The following is a 20,426-nucleotide window of genomic DNA, read 5'->3' on the forward strand; positions in this document are numbered from 1 at the left end:
ATATCTCGTCGCCTTGCACAGCATTGCCAGAGCTCCTGAATCTCCTAGAGTAATTCAGCAGCATCTCTGGCCTCCGCATTAATCAAACAAAATCTTATATTCCCGCTTTCCTCCTTGGTTGGGACCCAGATAGACAGCCTCCCTCTCTTGGGGTTACGATGGGAACTGGTAGCATTGCGATACCTGTGAATAGAGATAGCTCACAGTGGGGCACAACAACTGAGACTCAATATGGGCAGAGTACTTGACTCTCTTAAAAAGTCAATACATTTCTAGGACACATTACCCTTGTCCTTAGATGGGCAGGCTGGCCATCTCTAAGATAGTACATTTGTGCAGATGACTGTACACGTTGCAAAATACCCTATGCTCCATTCCAACACAAATGTTTTGTCACCTTAACTCACTCCTTACAGTTCTCTTTTGGGCTTGTAGGAGCAGCACAGTAGCTTTGACCACGGTAACTAGACCCTATTCTTTGGGAGGATTGGAGGTCCCATGTTTGGACTTCTATTACTATGCTAGCCAGCTGCAGCACGCAGCTTGATGGCTTGACACAGACCCTAACTAAAATACGCATCTATTGAAGGGAAGGGTGGATGCAGAATATCTCCCAGTTATTAATGGAGGGTAAGGGCACACTGAGGGACAACTCTTACATTGTGTGACAGACAGATCTATAACAGTGGTTTGTAACCACAGTCCTTAAGCACGCACTGTTACATAGAGAGCTCCCAGTCTGGAATCTCAAACCAGTCAGGGAGATGGCACTCAGTTTGTGCTTCCAGGCCTGGAGGGAGGGGAATTGCAAGCAATGAGTTGGACTATTGAAAATGCTCGAGAAGCATTCGATCCGGGTCAAAGGCAATTTTTACAACACACAGGGTTAGCAGAAATAGCTAAGCAAGCCTGGCCAAGCTATCCAGCGGTCCCGCTGACTACCCGCACTCTCAAGATACTTCTCACATGCGGTGCAAGCAGACATTTAATTACACATTTTTACAGGGCAATGCGCTCAGATGCAATAGACGTCCACCATCGGTATCCAGAGGCATGGAACTTAGACCCTGATACTCCAATTGGGGATGCGGATTGGCAGTGAGCATGCAAACTCACACACACACACAGTCTCGGGCATTGCCATCTTTCAGCTGATAAACAATAATTTCCTGAAAAGAACCTATTTAACACCCATGAAACTTCACAGAATGGATTGGTCTCGCCCAGACACATGTACACGATGTAACACAAGTGGGGCGAATTTCCTACATTTGGCCTCGTCACACAACACAATACATTCCTTCTGGCAGCTGGTAGTTGGTGAATCGATGCAAGCCAGATGGGTGCATATTGAGCTGGCCCTCCCAATGCTGCTTTTTGGGGGGGTTTTAGATGCCAGAGTGGCCCTAAAAATGACTTATAAATTTGGCCAATTGGCAATGCTACTGGCCCGGCTTAGAGTTATCACGTGGCTGGCCCCACACACCCCAATGATGGAACTCTGGCACAGGGACATAGCTGAGTGGGCCCTAGCAGAAGAGGTACACATACGCATGAGTAGAAAGGACGACAAGGTAGACGGCACGATAAATACATAACGTGCTCTGGGAGATAAGCTCCTAGCCCGCACCTCTGGAGAGACAACACACACAGACTCAGACCTGACACAGATGAGGCCAAACACCTCGGTATGGGGGAAGTACGCGCATGAATGTGCAGTGGAACAACTTGACCTGTGGCCAGGTACACAACAAGGGCCCTCGAGGAAAGGGGAGACTTCAGTCCAGTTCCAGGGTTACATGGGAATGCTATATGACAAAGCAAACACAAGGAGATGATGAACGGTGCGCTGAAACTTTTCAGAACCTCACCCCCAGTCACAGATGAGTCTGTGGCTAACTCTCTGAGTTTTAACACCTACCCCCAAAGCGTTTTTGTGCGTTATGGTGTACCCTTTGGAATCTCTAAATCCATTCTGGCTCCATTAGGGTAAGTACCCATTGTAAGACTGGACACAATAATACAAATCACACACAATTGTATTGGAAATCTGGGATCTGTATACTCCAGTGCCAGTATTAGAGCCCTGAGTTCTGCAAGCTGTGCTGTGCAACCAAGTAGTGACTGTGTGCAGGTCTTGTGCTGGTGGAATTCACCATCCTCAATTCTATCCTTAACAGCGGCGCATGCTGCCAAGTATTGGTGTTTTGTCCATATGACAGGCTGTACAGAACTATCAAAATAGATGGTGTATCATACTATTCAAGAGGCATAACTTCATTAGGCAGTGGATATTCATTTTTGTATTGCAGATATGCTTGTGTCTGTAGTCTAGAGTCTAATCTGTAGTCTACATCTGTTGCGGTGAGAGAGTTGTCCCACTGTATCCATCGTGAATGTAAAGCGTTATCGTTAAGAATGCGGGCCTTCGTGACAGAGTCAAGGGCTGGAACTGGAGTCACAACAATAATGCATTTCCGCTGAGCCAAAGATCTTTCTCTCACTAATGCCGTTTGTACCACCATCAGAATCTTCTCTGTTGGGCAGAACGCATCTCAGCATTGGTGTTTAAATGTGATTTGAATGCAATAGGTAAAGAGTCAACTCCATTAGTGTGACATACGTATAGCCTGATGCACCCGCAAAGATACATATCACCAGTTTGGTGGTGTTTACACGTGTGTGTAAGTGTTTTCAGGCCAGCATGTCAGCTTGTACTGAACGTAAGATGTGTGAGTTCAGCTGTCCAGTGTATGCTTGAAAAATTTGTATGTATTAAGTCGTAGAACAGTTTAATTCGTTCTGCATAATCTGGAATGTAAATTCTGCCAAAATGTTGGAATCCCCATATGAACACAAGTTTCTTCAATGTGTTTGGTGGTTGTAAGAGTGTACACCTCTCTTAGAAATGTGCTGCAGGCTTTTGCCTTCACTTGACAGCTTGTATCATAGAAACAGGATACTGAGGTGGGTAATTTTTGTTTTGTTTTTAAATTCAATTTGTTGCCCATGTGAGCGAATCCCAAAACAATGCGATCCCCTCTTGTCAAGTGCATAGAAAGATAATCATCTGTTAAGTAAATGTCATTAACGTAGGACAATGCCTGGTCATCAAAATGTTGTAAGAGTTCAGTAACCCAAGCTTAAAACAGACCTGGACTGTTCTTATACCCCTGGGGATCTTGACCGCATTTAGCACGCTGGGTTCTCAAAAACAGTCCTGCTTTGAGAACTCATCATGCTAAATGTGGTCAAGTTTCTGCTTTCAGGTGCTATAGTTTGGCAGAAAAATCTATTCGAGATATGCAGTGTTGTTTTGTATTTCTTTCTCACTATGTTGTTCATTACCCCCGAGCTATGTATGTTTTGTACAGCAAATGTACGTGTAGTTGTGTTCAGGTGTCTGTAATTAAATACTAGACAATATGAATGGTCGGGTTTCATTACTGGAAACTAAGGATTATTCATAGGGGGTGTGCAACTTTCTATTACACTTTGGTATTCAAGATGCGTGAGTCTCTCTCTAACTTGGTTTTTAGCCTAATTTGTAATGGGTTATTGTCTTTGAGGTTGTGCGTTGATCTCACTGGTATTACATGATAAGGGGGGGAACAATCATCCCATCTTACATGGTTGCAGATAACACAGGAGCCAGCACTAATGCTCACTCTTTGCATATGAATCTTTTACTGATTATCGAGTGAGGTCGGAAAAAGCTGGTAAAATTACCATTTCCCCTCTGGGCAATCCATCACAAATTCAGGTGGCCAATCTTTTTCATCCAAGAGAATGTCATAGCCGAATGGCAAGTTCTTCCAAAAGAGAACATTAATGTATCTTGGTATGTCCCCCTCCAATTGGACTTGCATCTCGTATAAACGATGAAGCGCACTCCCCCTAATATCTGGTGTTTCCATCGGGATATAGTCACTCAATGCTACTTCCACCAGACAATTCATCAGGTTCTGGCCAGCTATTGTAACTTCTGCCATGTTGTCCAGCATGGACAGAGTCCAGTCCCCCACTCAGAAGCAGTTTCCTCAATATCCGTGGCATGTATGACTTTCAGTCCAGCCACCTTCTTCTTTGTGAATTGAGGTTTTGACTGTTTAGGTTTAGCTTCTGTTTTTTTACTATGTAGACAGAAGAGCGTGGTTAGTCCTTCTTTGTTTCATGTACTCCTCTGATCTGCGCTCTGACCGTCCTCCTCCCTCCGAGCATTTTTTGAATGAATCCTGAAAGGAACAAAATGAACATATATCAGTTTCCTGATACCCGTCGGGTATCTTGACATTGTCACGATTGCACAGGTTGTAGCGCTTTTCGGTGGCCTTGTGAGGCGGAGATCTACCCTGTGACTTAGTCTTTTCTTTATGTTTCGTATAATCCAACTTCTTTTTAGATTCAGGTGCTCACTTTGAGTTATCCTTTTGAGAATTGCTCTTAATTTGTTGTTTACTAGGTCAAGTTGGTGAGTCATTGGTGTACCGCAAACTCTGCTGCTTCCCTTTAAATCTTACTCATCATTATGTAAGACACTGCAGCCAAGTTGCCCATCAGTTTCATCCCCAAATCCAGGGCAGGGGCTCCCCCGTACTAATTTTAAATCTGTTTAAGCACCTCTGGCAAAACAGCTAATAAAGAAGCACCGTGAGTTCTGTCATATACTGCAGCAAAAAACTTTACTCCCAGTTGTGCAGTCTTCCAAAGAAGAAGCCATCCCCATCGGCAAGCATATTGTAAGAATCCTGTGCTTTTACTGTGGTCCCATATGGGAAACACTGCTTCAAGCTCACTTGTTTTTAGTGGAAGCCAGAACGGAAATTCCTCCCATCGGATGGAACATTACCCATGACTGCATTAATCGGTTGCGGGCTTATGGTGAATAAAATGAATAGCTCACCCATTGTGCCATACCAGTGAATATATACAGGCATATAAGCACTGTATAATTGTGTATTCCTACCTAGCACTTCCCTAACCTAGTCTTGTGTAGGGTGGACAATGTGACAAATCCCTGCCCAGTGGTCTAACTCCTCATTACCTGTGGGACAATGTCCGTGAGCTGCCCGTCTTGGTGTAGAGTTGGACAGCATCCCTCGCATGAGATGACAGGAATCAGCTGAGCTGGAATTCTGGCATGTACTGACCTCGCAGTGTCAGCTAAATGCTCCTCTAAATAAACAAAGGCTTGATGTCATATACGTTATAACATCCTCCACGTTGTCATGCTGAAAGCCCCAGTTTGGCCAGTATTTGTTTATTCTATCATGATAATTATGTCACTGAGAGGCCGAGGACAAAGAACATCGTGCATGCTGAACCTAGCCCTTGCACAGAATGTTCAAGGTGTATTGATAGTGCCTATAAAACGGCGTTGTACACAAACCGAGTTCGAAGAAAGTCATCCTATATGCGCATGCAAATGAATGTGTTTTAAAAGTCATTGCGTTTCAGGAGAGAAGGTAACTTAAGAAAGTGCACGTGTAAACGGTGATGTCTTAACTGGGCCTCAACAACCCCATGTGACAGTAGCCTGGCCTTAAGACTGAAAAGTGTCAAGAGAAAGTATAATACTCCTGGGGTTCAAGTGTGATGAATACCACTCCACTGGATCTGAACTGGAAATCCCTACTGAGTGTGGTCTTATATTTGTGCTGCTCCAAAACCAATTTCTTTGTGGTTGCAGTGCATAAAGATGTCTTAACTATGTTGTAATTTACTTATACTTTGCCAGTCAGTGCCCCCTGGGAACGCTTATCAGTCTGTCCACGTAGGGTTATATTATTTTCAATGGAAGTGATCCATAAACTCTAGGAGTTCTTGACTGTCCTTTGAATCAGAGCATTGGAGATTCGCTTATTTCGAAACTGTTGTATTACAGTCACTTTTTACCTTTGGATTTTTGCCTGCAGCCTCATCTATGCATCTAGCTTGTGCTAACCTGCCCATTCCATAATTTCCCGGCCCATCCACCCGGTGTACTTTCCTTTGTGGGTCTTGGGAGTCAATATTATGGCCTTGATATATCTGTGGGTCAATATTTCAGCTGAGGTACTGTGGTACAACACCCCGGGCAATCATTCTGGGAAGACAAAACTTGTCTAACACAGGGGAGGAAATTAATCTCTGCTATTGACATATATAGAGGTGTTCAGTTTCAGCTGTTCTCAGGAGCAGCAACACATGACCAGACCAGGCATATTGAGGCTTTTCTCTGAAGAGATGCCACAAGGAAGGACATTTCAGAAGTAATTCTCTGCTGGAGTCACTCGGATATCCAGAGTGAAGACACCAGCCTCCACTCCTCGAGTGAAGGTGGAAAATACCCCTTCAAGAGCACTGAAACGGATGAGTGGCAAACACTGACATAGCAGTAGGTGACATCTAGGATTCCATATATTTTCAGTGTCACACAGTAATCAATTCTTAGCCTGGACTATAGGATAAATCAGTGTGTATATTCCAGCTAATCACCACCCTCGCCCGAGACCCACCGACCGACCACACCAACACTGACACAGCCGCCCGCAACCTCCAGCAATGGATCAACGACTGCGCCAACACTCTCGCCCCGATCATGAAACCCACAAACAGACGCACCGACAGAAGAGCCATCTGGTTCACCGCCGACCTCCAGACATTCAAGCACACCTGCCGGAGACTAGAGAAGAAATGGCGCCAGCCGCGGACACCACCAACTCATCCAAACGACCAAAAGGACCTCCTTCAAGGAACGCATCGAGAACAACGAACACAATAGCAAAGAGCTCTTCAACATCGTGAAGGAACTCACCAACCCCAGCTCCAGCTCCAACGACATCCCATCGACACAAGACCTCTGCGACTCCCTAGCCTCCTTCTTTCACCGCAAGATCGCAGATATCCACGACAGCTTCAACACCCAGACCTCTCCGTCAGCCGCCGACACCCCAGAATCACCGCCCCCCAGTCACACCGGCCACCTGAGCTCCTAGAACCAAGTCAACGATGAAGACACCATCAAGACCATGAACTCCGGCTCACCATCAGACCCCTGCCCCCACCACATCTTCAACAAAGCGAGCTCCGTCATCGCACCCCAACTCCGTAAGATCTTCAACAGCTCATTCGAGACCGCCACCTTCCCGGGAGACTGGAAACACGCAGAGATCAACGCCCTACTCAAGAAACCCAAAGCAGACCCAAAGGACCTCAAAAACGTCCGGCCCATCTCCCTGCTCCCGTTCCCGGAGAAAGTCATTGAGAAGATCGTCAACAGACAACTGACCCAATTCCTCGCAGAGAACAACACCCTGGACACGTCCCAATCCGGATTCCACAGCAACCACAGCACCGAAACCGCCCTCATCGCCGCCACCGACAACATCAGGACCCTGCTGGACAACGGCAAAACCGCAGCCTTCACCCCCCTGGACCTCTCAGCCACCTTCGACACCGTCTGCCACCACACCCTACACACATGCCTCTACAACGCGGGGATCCATGACATAGCCCTGGACTGGATCACCTCCTTCCTCATCGACAGAACCCAGAGAGTCCGCCTCCCTCCATTCCTATCCGAAGCCACCAAGATCACCTGCGACGTATCCCAAGGATCATCCCTCAGCCTGACCCTCTTCAACGTCTACATGACACCGTTCGCCAACATCATCCGATCACACAACCTCAACATCATCTCATACGCCGACAACACCCAGCTGATCCTCTCCCTCACCAAAGACCCGCCACCGCCAAAACCAACTTCCACGCAGGGATGAAGGCCGTCGCCGAATGGATGAAGAGCAGTCGCCTGAAACTGAACTCGGACAAGACGGAGGTCCTCATTCTCGGCTCCACCCCTTCGGACTGGGACAACTCTGGCCAGCCTCGCTGGGAACTGCGCCGACACCCACTGACCACGCACGCGAACCTGGGTTTCATCCTGGACTCTTCCCTGTCAATGACCCAACAAGTCAACGCCGTCTCCTCCTCCTGCTTCAACACCCTCCACATGCTTTGCAAGATCTACAGATGGATCCCCTCCGAAACCAGAAGAACGGTCGCCCAGGCCCTCGTCACCAGCAGGATGGACTACAGCAATGCCCTCTATGCGGGAACCACGGCCAAACTCCAGAAGAGACTCCAACGCATACAAAATGCCTCCGCACGCCTCATCCTCGACATCCCCCGCAACAGCCACATCACCGCCCACCTGAAGGACCTGCACTGGCTTTCCGTCAATAAGAGAATCACCTTCAAGCTCCTCACCCACGCTCATAAAGCACTCCACCATGCCGGACCAGCATACCTCAACTAGCGACTCACCTTCTACACCCCCAACCACCAGCTCCGCTCTGCCGACCTGGCCCTTGCCACAGTCCCGCGCATCCACCGGCGGCAGATCCTTCTCCCACCTCGCCGCCAAGACATGGAACACCCTCCCCATCCACCTTAGACAGACCCAGGATCTGCTGTCCTTCAGGAGACTCCTCAAGACCTGGCTGTTTGATCAGTAGCTGCTCCTTCCCCCCACCCCCCCAGCGCCTTGAGACCCTCGCGGGTGAGTAGCGCGCTTCACAAATGTTTGATTGATTGAAGTGGGTAAGCAATATTATTAATTGATACATGTAGGCACTGAGAATGTTACATAAAGCCTTGTAGACATGACTAGAGCTGAAATATGCCACTAAGACACAATAAACTTGCATGAGGGTGTTCAACGTTATCCTAGGGCAACCCCCGTCCCTTAACAATGTCTTAGTAGTCGATTGCACAGCCCAAAGAAAACCATCAGGCATATTGTACGGTGTACTCTGTAAGACATAGAGGAATTTAGGTAAATAGATCATTTTGTAGCACGCTGCTTTACCCATCAAGAATCAGGGCAGCTTCCTGCATCTGGCCACATTATCTCTTTAGCAACCAAATAACCCCTCCAGATTCCGAGCATAGAAGTCGCTAGAGTCTTTAGTAATAAAGATGTCCAAATACTAAAAACCAGACTGGGACCACTGAGGGGTGCAATCCTAATTCTCAGGCAGACGCCAACCTGTAGGCGAATATGCCACTGACTCATGGCAATTTATCTTCATCCCAGAGTACCTTTCAAAGACATTGAGGATTCTCAATACTCAGATAACGGATTGTAGTGAGTCAGCCAGGTATAACAACAGGTCATCAGCCTAAAGGGCAATCACATCCTCTTAGTCAGGGTCCCAATGCAGGCCCCACAGCAGGGCAGCCCTCCTGGACCACTGCGCTAGTGGCTCGATAGCCAAGGCAAACAGCAGGGGCAATAGCTGGCATCCCTGCCTGGTACCCCTCCCCAGCTGAAATTCTCCAGACAATGTCCCATTAACACGCACCTTAGCCAAAGGTGCTGTGTAAAGCAGGCGTACCCAAGCCAGAAACACAGTCTAAAATCCTTTCTTTTCCAGCACCACAATGAGGTATGGCCATTCACGAGAATCAAATGTATTTTCGGAAGCTAGGGACAAGAGCACCACCAGCTCCCAAATACTGCTCACTCTTGCAAGAACGCCATTCAGATGTCTCAGATTGTGTCTGTAGCTCGAAGCGGCATAAACCCAGACTGGTCCGTATGTATCAATTGGTCGCTCACCTCGTATAGGTGGGTTAAAAGTACCCTTGGCAATCATTTTGCCTCTACATTTAATAACAAGATAGGTCTATAAGAGGCACAGTCTTCCAGCTTCTTCCCCACCATGTGTATGGGGAGCAATGTGGGGCGTTCAAATGTCAGGTGGTAGAGTCCATGCTGCCAGACTCTACCACCAAGGCACATGATACATTCCAAGGAGCGACTCCCCAACTGTCCCCCTAAACATTTGAAACATTCTGCTGACAGGCCATGTGTGCGTATGGGGGGCGTATGGCATCCAAAATCTCTGTCACCTCAAGATACCTGTCAGGAGCGGAGTAGGGATATCACCTACAGAACTCAGCAGTTCCTCATGTGCGCATTGCCGCCTGGGAGAGTATAGGGCCTCCAAATACTCTGCAATCCTCTCAGAGATTTCCAGGGCCATGTCTACAGTGTGCCCAGTTGCCAAGACCACCTCACGAACCCAACTCTGACACTCCTCCTGATGAGCTAACAAAGCCAGGAGCTTCCCTTCCTTAATTCGACCTTGTATAATCTATGTTGCATGGCCCTAAGCTGTTTCCACGCTGCCTCCTCCTCTAGCTGCCTGAATTCCTCCCACATGAGTGCAGGGCAATGCACCTGCACATGACTCGGAGTGGCCAGGTAGTCCTCCTCTGAAAACAGCAAGCATTACTCCATGTCCTCCAGTTTTTTTCGTTGCCTCCTTTCTACTCCCTGAGATCCTCGAAATCAAGTAACTTCCCGTATCACACATCGTTGCCTCTGACGCCACAGAGTCCCTGTTGTCTGTAAAGTAATTCTCCATAGCCGTCCACGAGCCCTCTCTAGTGTCCCAATCCTTGAGATACCAGGGATCTAGGTGCAACGGGGATCGGCAGACCTTGGTCTGCGTTGTCAGTCGCATATAGAGTGGTGCATGATCAGTTATCCCTCTCGGCAGGAACGTGGTGTCACTATACCTGGGAACCTGGACACCATCAAAATTATCTCCCCATTCCACCTCCCCAGGGGTGCTGCATAGCAACCCTCCATGTCTTTCCATATCTGTGTCACCGTTAGGGTGACACAGATGTGGAAAGACATGAATACCCAGATATGGAAAGACATGGATACCCACTCCCCTGGCATCAGATGAAATCCAGAGCGGGCCACAGTCCTGTATTGACCCTGACCCAGGAACACTCAATTGTTGCCCTTCAGATGTGTTTCTTGTAGGAGCAGTACATCAGGGTTGCGCTATTAACAAATCTACGCACCATACCTTGTTGGCCATTGTTGCCCAATTCATTCACATTCCAGGATAGAAAAGGACAAGCCAAAAGACCCAGTCTCTCCCACTGACCATTCTGGCCTATCTGTTGTGCCTGTCATCCCATATGAGCCAACCCACCTGTGCCCATCACAACTATTGATCTTCCCTCAGATACCATTACAAACATCTATCCCCACCAAACTCCCCTCTTCCTACTACCTCATGCGGTGCATTCTGAATTACCCACCCCCAATGCTTGAGGTGTCTGTCACCCCTTTCCCATAAACTACTAAAGAACAATAACAAAGTGAACAAACTCTAACCCTTTAGGTGTGTTAGTGTGTGGGGTTTGTGTGTCACCTGCTTAGAGTCCCCCACCTCCATGGAACCCTCCTTTCTGTCTCCCCATTTGGCGAGCTGTCTTAAGTGCCTGCCTCAAGGGCACCAGTCTTCGTCTCTCCATCCCCTGACTGCCTCTGCTGGTCCTTAATGTCCATGGTTTGGGATTGGGTGCTGTTGATCTGGTCTCTCCCGGGCATCTCTGCTACTCTCCGGTTCCAGATGCCTGGTCTCCAGCCCCCCAGCCAATCCCACATGTCACTCGGAGTTTGGAAAAAACAGGATTTCCCTTCGGCCGCGACTTTCAGCTTTGCGGGGAAGAGCATCATTTATTGTAGATTCCTTTTCCACAGCTCTGCTTAAGCATTGTCAAAAGTTTTGTGTTGTGCCTGTACCCCCTGTGTGAAATCTGAAAATATCAAGACAGTATTGTCCCACCCGGAGTGTCCCATGCATTTTGGAAACTCACAATACTGCCTCCCGGTCCATATAGTTCAAAAGTCTTGCGATGGCCTAGGCAGCACACCCGGAACCAGATGGGCTTTCTCTACTGCAAAATGGCCTGAAAGGGGCTGTGGTTGGAGAAAGTACTGGAGCACATTTTCAACAAATTCTTCCACATTCCTGCCCTATACTTTCTCAGGCACACCCTTCATTGTCTATTGGGTGGATTTAAAGTTTCACCTGCCCACAATGTCCTCCCATAGAACTGATGAGATTAAACCAATCGTTTGTTCATCATCATTAATTTTTATTCGATTTGAATAAAACAAATCACAAAAGTTAATCGAAACACAATTTACAATAATATCTGAGCAACATTCACCCTCGATAAGAGGAGAAAAACATATAGCAATTCATACACAGGAATGAAGCCCCCCGATAAAAACCACGAAACAGAACAGACAGTAGGTGTCCTTAAGAATTGAAGATAGAGTAAGGCTGGGTGAACTTGCCTAAAATTCTGTGCTAAAAACAATGGACAAATATACTTTAAAACGCAAATTAGAGAATTTAGGGCATATAAAAACAATGTGCAAAGTATCAAACATAGCAGCAAAATCACACAAACAAGGTGGAGACCCAGAAGGCATGTCTCAGCCCGCTACCAGCCGGGAAAAAAGGATCAAGCGCAAATAGGTCAAAAGTCGCCTATGGTGAACTGGCATATCAAGCAGCAAATATAATTCAATAGGGTTCGGGGATTTGACCATATTAGAGATTTTTTAGCAAACCCATTGTAGTCCTTTTTCCCTGGGCACGTTGAAAAAATGCTTTCTTAACCCAGGTAATATCAGCCTTAGAAATTGACCTTGGATGAGAGTATAGCTCTGGTTTACCTAGAATACTCAAAGAACATTTCACATAATGTAACCAGGGAATGTAAAGCGCATGATCCAGGGCAAGAAAATCACCTAAAATCCTTCTGTTAAACTCTAATTCCTTCTTGGTCCAATTTGAAAACCATAAAAGTAAAGGGCAAACTTGAATATAATCCAAAGTAGTTTGTTGCCAATATTTCGAAGAAGCAAAGGCAAAGCTCAAAAACACGCAGGACAAGAGGAGGTGACACTTTAAAAGTATGGAGCATTTCAGTGGCCGATGGTTTCTACAAGCAGGATCAGGTAGGTGCAACACGGCCTCTAAGGATCTCTTTGATTAGTATTATTTTTATAGTTTCCCGTTTTTATTGAAGACTGATTGTAACAGATAAAACAGTATCAAAGTATTTGATTTACAGTAGAAACTGGAAAACACTGGATTTTGTTGCACTTTTACTGCTTTGGTGCTCTCTGGTGCCAAACAGTATAACTGCAGCTTCTACCTCTAAGCTCTTTTCTGTGTTGAGTGCTCCTACTGTGATCCAGCTGGGCCATGATAAACCATGTGACCATCTGCAAGGTACTGGGACCCCTAGGACCTATTTCACTCCTATTTTGGGAGCCTGGCTCACTTCATGTGGCTTCAGCTCACTGTTCGCTGCATGTTGCTATGTAGTAGTTGCTATGTGCCACTGGAATCAAGCTATCCTGGCTGATGAGGGGTGAAACCCTGAAACCGGTCCTAGGAAGCTTGTTTCTGGTCCAAGGAGGACCTGGCTTGGCAGCTCGGGCTGGGCTGTTCCCATAAGGAACAAGGTCAAGACTGATTTGCATAGAGGCTGGGTTTGAACTGGGGTGGCATGCGGAGCAAAAGAATGATGGATTTAACCCATATCTCTTGATTGGGGGTGAATGTTTTGATTTGTTCTGCATTCCGCCCATCAATTCTGTGTTTTTTGCTATGTACTAGCTAGCAGGTTAGGCAGTTGAGCTCTGAACACTGTCTCAGACCAGGATGAACGGCACCTCCATGGTGTCATCCTCCTTCACTGAGATGGTTAGTGAGTTTTGTTTTTTGAAAACTCTGGTGTCAGTAGTGTGGCAACAAAGATCACTGTGCATACAACTGCCTTCAAAATCAATGTGCCTGTGCGTAGGCCCAGAAGAGGTTCATTAACTGGTTTTGCTGAAACTCTGTTGCTGTTAGCACACACATTAACTCAGAAAAACTAAGACTAAGGGGCAGATTTACAAGCCTCTTGAGACACTTTTGTGACTCAGCGGTGGCGTAAAAAATGCGGCCAATTTACAACGTGACTCGCTCTAAAGCCCTGAGTCACATTATACCTGCGACAGGTATACTGTATGCAGGGTGGGCGTTCCAAAGCAGGAAAATAAACTTCAAATAAACACAAAACTCTATGGGCAGGGCCTAAGAACGTAACATAAACTTCACTCATAGTATGAACTGCACAGGCAAATGACTCTGCAGGTTATGACGTGTGTTCGCTTCCTCAGCTGCCTCTTCATAAAGCAATCACGATTCGCTATCAACGGGGTCTCTCTCCCTCCACATACCCAGCAGTCAGCATGCTCTTTTCTGAGCAGTCTTCTCCGCCACAATTCGGCTTTCAGGGTTCTGAACCTCTCACATTTTAGTTTGAAATTTGCCTGCGAGCGTGTTCTTTATCGAAGAGGGTTACTCAATCACAAGTCGTTTCACAATACTTTTCTTTCCTGTGTTTATCAATCTAATATTGTCAGTGTTAATAATAAATCGTTCAATCTTTTTCAACACATTGCCTGATCAGCCTCCTCGTTTTCCCTGTGTGTAGACAATGCTACTATTGGTGCGACTTTTCCCTTATGCCAAAGATCATTGCATTGTCTTCCAAATGGATTCAGCAGATTGTCAAATGAGGGAGAGTGAGGGAGAGGTGTGGCGCAGTGGCGAGAGCGACTGACTCAGGAGCACTGGGCTCACAGTTCATCCCCGGCACCAGCTCAGCAACTTGTGACTCTGGGCAATAGCTCACGATGGCCCCCAGCGCCTGCATACCCTCAGGGGCGACAAGTTTGTGCTTTACAAATGCAGAATTATTATTATGTATTTATTACTTGCTGGAGCTTCAGGGAGTAGTTAACTACGCAGTGTTTTTTTTATTATTCCCATAGGAATTTGCTTTTTTTAATTATTCCTATAGGAATTTGCTTTTTTATTATTCCCATAGGAATTTGCTTTATAATTCCCATAGGAATTTGACCATGAATCTGCGAGCTGGTGAAGACTTTAGCTTCCAGGCAATGCCAACACGGAATACCTTTTGGAGTTGACACTTGGACTGGCTAGTGACAAAGGGAGGTAACTCTGGCACTGGCCTGAGACACAGATGTCATATCCCACTGCTGTGGGAAGACCATGGAGTGGTTTGGATGTTCCAGCTTAGGGTCTCATTCAACACGAAGAAGCCTCCATTTTAAAATGCGCAGAAGATCATGGGGTGGATCCACCATTTTTAGGTGGGAAATATTCTTGGTGGTTATTTGAGAAGTAACCCTGCCTCTGTAAGGCCTGCTGTGGCCTGCAATGAAGATTTGTCTCCTGTCAAATGTAAAGTGAGAAATTATTTTAACTGTTAGACAAAGTCATTAATTTACAAATAACATGTTGCTTGGAGAGAGGTCTTTTTTCTTTCTCGCATATCCATAGATTGGGTGAAGGGAAACAAATATGAGTGTGGTGAATACTGTAAGGGTCTTGCGTGCATTTGCTTCCACTAAGAGCAAGAGCAGGAAGTTACTTTTGGCCTAACTCCATTTTTTCTGAATATTTTGCGACCTTCTTTGGGGAAAGGATACCTGTACCAGTGGCAATGTCAAAAGTTAGTCATCCAATAGTTCATACCAAGGATGTGTTTCAAGTTCTCTAGTGCTTTCACTGTTTGCACATTATAATCAAAATCTTCCCAAAAGTAGACTTTCACCCACACATAGGCCTAAAAAGTTCAGCAAAATCTCTATTTGGGAAGAAACATGACTTTGATTTTGAATTTACAGTCCCCAAAAATCAACACAAACCCCTCATGTCACTTCTGCATTGGTCATCTTTGCCTGGTGAGCTCATGATCAGATGAAGCCTGGGCAGGTGAAGGCACAGTCGGACCCGATAGGGGCCCGAGGCAAATGCCGCCCAGAGGCGGGAAACCGCCCCCCCCCCCGTTGCGAAGCCCACGAAATGGGATTGGCCGCCCAAGGTAGCCAACTGCCCACCCCAATCAGGCGGAGAGTTGACAAGCAGCGGGGGGTTAAATAGGGCACAGGGCCCTGAGCAATCACATTTACCCCCCTCCCCCCCCCCCCCCGCCAGGAGAAAGTGAAATCCCACCCACACCAAAGGACGCAGGCGTCGCAGCCGTAAAGTGGAAGGGGGGGGTCGGAAGAAACCCAGGAAAGATAGATAAAAGAGAAAAAACACTAGAGGTAGATGGAAGGCTCACACAGTGTCCTTTGGATGCCTCACTGCAGGGGCACTAAGGGAGCTAAGGACGGCACACAGCCACAAACAGATTAGATGTGATGCTCCCACAGGGCCCTTGGGATGCCTCACGGCAGGGGCACTGAGGGAGCGAAATGGCTGGACACAGCAACAGGCAGAGCAGATGAAATGCTCACATAGGGGGCCTTGGGATGCCACAAGGCAGACCCCTGAGGAGCAGGGAGGGGCCAACAAAGGATCCAGGGCAAGCAGAACGGCACTTGCATCCCAGGCAGCTCCTGACGGACACCCACCAAATTTAGCAGCAAGTTGATGCCTGGATCCGCAAACACAGAGGCCCGGACAATGTGGCACCCCGCAGAAAGACACTGTCCGGGAACACATGACCACAAGTAGTGTGGGTACAAAGACAATGATAAAGACAATAAAGTATGTAATAACATGGATGTTTACGAATGACCAAGTTAATTGCGAAATGTACAGCCATGTTATATATATGTTTAATAAACTGCAACCTTTTAAGGCACCAAATCATGTTGTTCATGGGGTAATTGAAGGTAAAGGGACGCAGTTGAATGGGCAAAGGGGGGAGAGGGAGACTCACCCTTGGGAGGGGTTTGCAGGCCTTTGCCTATCCTAATGATGCAAGTTAATTACTTTGCTCCCAAGCAGAAGGACCAAAGGCTGCCCCACAGAAAAGGACAATTAACGGTGATGCGCCAACTTCCTAGGAAACTAAGGAGTAGGGAGAAAATCTACTTTTGATAACTAGCGTAGTAGTATTTAATTAATTTGTGCGTAGTATTGAGTATTGTGTGTGTGATAAACGTACTTTCCCTTTTTAAGAGAAAATCGCTGAATGGACAATGAAGTATTGGGTATTGTATGGCAGGAAATTGGAATTGCTAGCCCACAGCACCTCATGTAAATAGGACTTGAACTGCTCAGCTTCACTACTCAGAGTCAACTGCTACAACGGGGTGTACTGGGTTCCCAGTAAAGAGCCAATTATAGACGTATTACTTGTAAAGGGCTCACATCCTTCGCACATAATAGCCCAATTTCTAACAGCCAACATATAGTGAAGTGCAATAGTCCAATCTGCTCAAGATGAGAGACTGAACTTATATCTTCCTAGTAACAGGAGGAAAGAGGGGTTATTTTTCTTAAAACCTGAAGCTTGAAAAAACAGGATGACGAGTGGAGGTGTATGAATTTTATACCTACGCCATGGTCAAAAATCACTCCCAAATTGCCAGTAGCTGCAACTGGGGTAGAAGACATGTAAAGAGGTGGGACACCAGCAAAAGGAACAGATATCGGGTTTGCAGAAAATGAAAACCTTCATTTTCTCCCCGTTTATACATAGAGAGTTGGTTTTCATACAAGTGGCTAACGATTGTAGACACTTTTGACCATGTGTCTTCGAAACAGGAATGGAGCCTTTGACTTTAATAACTTGTGTGTTGTTAGCATCAGCAAAAAATGCCTGGACAAAGGATGCAACAGGATCCACAGGGGGGCAACACAGAGATTAAACAAGATAGGGCTAAGAGAAGGGCCCTGTGAACACTTTGTACAACAATTAGGCTTAAAGGGGAATTAGAAGAAGGCTTTGAAACAGCTTAAGCAAGGCCACTCAGAAGAAGAAACTCAGGCTCAAGCATCCATTGCACCAGAAGAGGAGGACATTAATAGACATAGACAGGGGTGATGTACTCCTCTAACCCAATATAAAGCAACTCTTTGTAGCATTAAACATTCTGGCTCTAAAGCAGATTCTACTCAAGGTGCATCATTTTATTGCTCCAAGGGGATGATGTAAATAATGTGACCTATTCTACAAAATGCAAAAACAACATTGAATAAAGATAATTATAACTAGCATTACATTTCATCGTTTAGGTATTAAACGATGCAATTAGTGTCTTAAATACCATTGATGCGCCAGCTTGGGAACACTTCAAAGCAGTAGGTGGTGATGGTAATAGTTAAGGTAAGTACAGATTCTGAATCTGTGAAGCATAACAGATCGGGAAAACGTTAGTTGCCTTTCAGGTACAGGCACACATCAAAGCAAGGAATCTAGGTCTACCCAGGAGATGTAAGGTAAGCTCGGGAGAACTTAGTGGGAGCTAGGGCCTGGTCCTTGTGAGACCGGGTTCAGTCAAGTGAAAGCAACAATGTGCGTTAAGCAACTCTGAAACCACCTAGTTTAAATTGAGAATAAAATTGATCACCTCTTCAATATGAATCAAGTTCATTTCTAGAGGCAAGTGCTCAACTCATCAACGGGTCGCCGCCAACCTTTAAGTTACAGTGTTCGCTTGGGCAGATGCATGATGAATTACAAGATCTCAAGTTCCTCTTCGAGCACTAATATATGAGCCGATTTCATAAATAAAGGTGGTTTTCGCATGAATCCCTTGTGCATGTCACATAAAACCTTGGGCCTGCTCCTCTGCTGTACAGTAAGCAAACACAAGTCCTTTAGGCAGGGGTGAAGGGCTCAAACTTTCTGGGGATGAGATACCTCCTGGACCCTAAATCTTTAATTTGACAATCCATTGAATAGAACTTTTGGGAGCCCAAAATAGATTATATTATTTTATTACATTATCTTAGTCCAACATTGAGAGGACGAAGGCTCAAGATCAATGAGATGGTTGGGCTATAACCCTGGCAAAGAACATCCACAAGTAGTTTAGAGTCTCTACTCTCTCTTAGGCCAAAGAAAATAACACTATTCAGGGGAAGTGAATGGCTCTGTAATGGATAAGAAGACATTGTCAGACTAAGCAGACAGTATGATTTTGCTTGTCTAGACCATTAGGGCTTTGGTGTTTTTGATGGTTGCTGCAAGGGATTCTCGTGTGATAGGAAGCATGGTAGCTGAAGGACAGCCTTGTTGTATATCTCTCAGCAGGAAGAATGGTGTAGATAAAACCTAATGATTTTCCTTTTGATTGGAGTAGAGTGATGAGATCTTGTTTCTAAAACTCTAACAACCGAACAAATATTATCAATTTAATTTTATTGAAAACATGTCGAAATCGAGTGAGAGGAGGCAAAAATGATGACCTGCCCTCAACCCCTCAGTTACTTCATGAACTTGTATTCAGTTTTTACAGGGTATTTCGGAGACCATCTGCCTTGTCCTAGAGGAGCACCAAAATCCCAATAAAGGAAAATCAGTCAGCTAAGATTCACTTTTTTATGAGTTATTTACTTATTAATGAGTAATTAAGTGTGCTACTTTGACACAAACAACTAGGTCCTTTTCTGGGCACCATTCTAAACCCAGCCTTCTTTAAATGTACCTTCCATGTTGGACTATAATGCAGTTTCCTGAAAGTGAGCAAATAAGGAAGGTTTTCTAGTACAGTACAATCGTTGGATAGAATTTTACTTGTAGCCTTACAGGGCCTGCTACCTTTCGTTATTGTGTGGTTTGTTGCGGCTTTATTTTCGCTAATTGATAACTATAACAGAATCTAGTCCTTGGTGAAGAGACAACTCAGTGGATATAGCACCACCAAAACTAATTTCAAAGGAGAAAGATGCCAAAACGTGTTACTAGCCTGGTAGTGTGTGCAATAGAAATGTCAGTGGAATTAGTAGATGTAGCGATAGCAGGTAAATGTAGCAGTTTCAAGATTTATTAACAGTTGAAGACGAAATAGTAGTGTATCTATGAGAAAACTATAATTGATGGTGCGTCATAAGTGTCACATTGTAAGACTTCATAGAATGAGTAATATATTCAAGACTGCCTTCTAATTCAAACATGTAAGCACTTGATTGTGTAGCCTTCTTTATATTATTTTACCTATATCAATAGCTTTGCTGCTGGCCAATAGCCTTCTGTCTGCTGCTGCTATGGCTCATCTTCTTAGTCGGCTAATAGACGTTTGGCTTTGTTTATGACTAGATGGAATATACTCTCTCATCACTGAAAATGGAGTGGTGTACCAGACCTTCTGTGACATGACCACTAATGGAGGTGGCTGGACCTTGGTGGGCAGCGTGCATGAAAACAACATGGCTGGAAAATGTACCGTGGGGGATCGCTGGAGTAGCCAGCAGGGCAACAACCCTAAAAACCCAGACGGTGATCGCAGCTGGGAGAACTATGCCACATTTGGGGCCCCTGAAGGCGCAACCAGTGATGACTACAAGGTAAGTTATTGTGCACTTCTTTTGCATCGATTTCGGGGAAAAACAGTGGTTCATGAAAGTAATATTAAATTCAAATAGATTCTCTAGGGCAAACCTATGATTCATTTGAGTGTTTCAGCTAATGTATTCCTTTGATACAGAAAATGATCTATGGAACGAATCATCATTCAGTTAGAAAGACCAACACTTAAAACAAAGGCTACAAAGTTCACTGATGATAAATAACTC

The 20,426-nt window shown here is 45.7% G+C and overlaps 1 protein-coding gene across 1 annotated transcript in view; it reads left to right on the forward strand.

Annotated features, from left to right (window-relative positions):
- The window catches only part of LOC146773010 (intelectin-1-like), a 45,334-nt gene that overhangs the window by 14,792 nt on the left and 10,116 nt on the right, over window positions 1–20,426 (forward strand). Inside the window, exon 4 of the mRNA XM_085640041.1 lies at window positions 19,951–20,198. Within this exon, the coding sequence (XP_085496167.1) occupies window positions 19,951–20,198 (248 nt within the window). The remainder of the gene's footprint in view (window positions 1–19,950; window positions 20,199–20,426) is intronic.

This window comes from Triturus cristatus, chromosome 12 (assembly GCF_964204655.1).
Source record: "Triturus cristatus chromosome 12, aTriCri1.1, whole genome shotgun sequence".
In the NCBI taxonomy this organism is placed as follows: domain Eukaryota; kingdom Metazoa; phylum Chordata; class Amphibia; order Caudata; family Salamandridae; genus Triturus; species Triturus cristatus.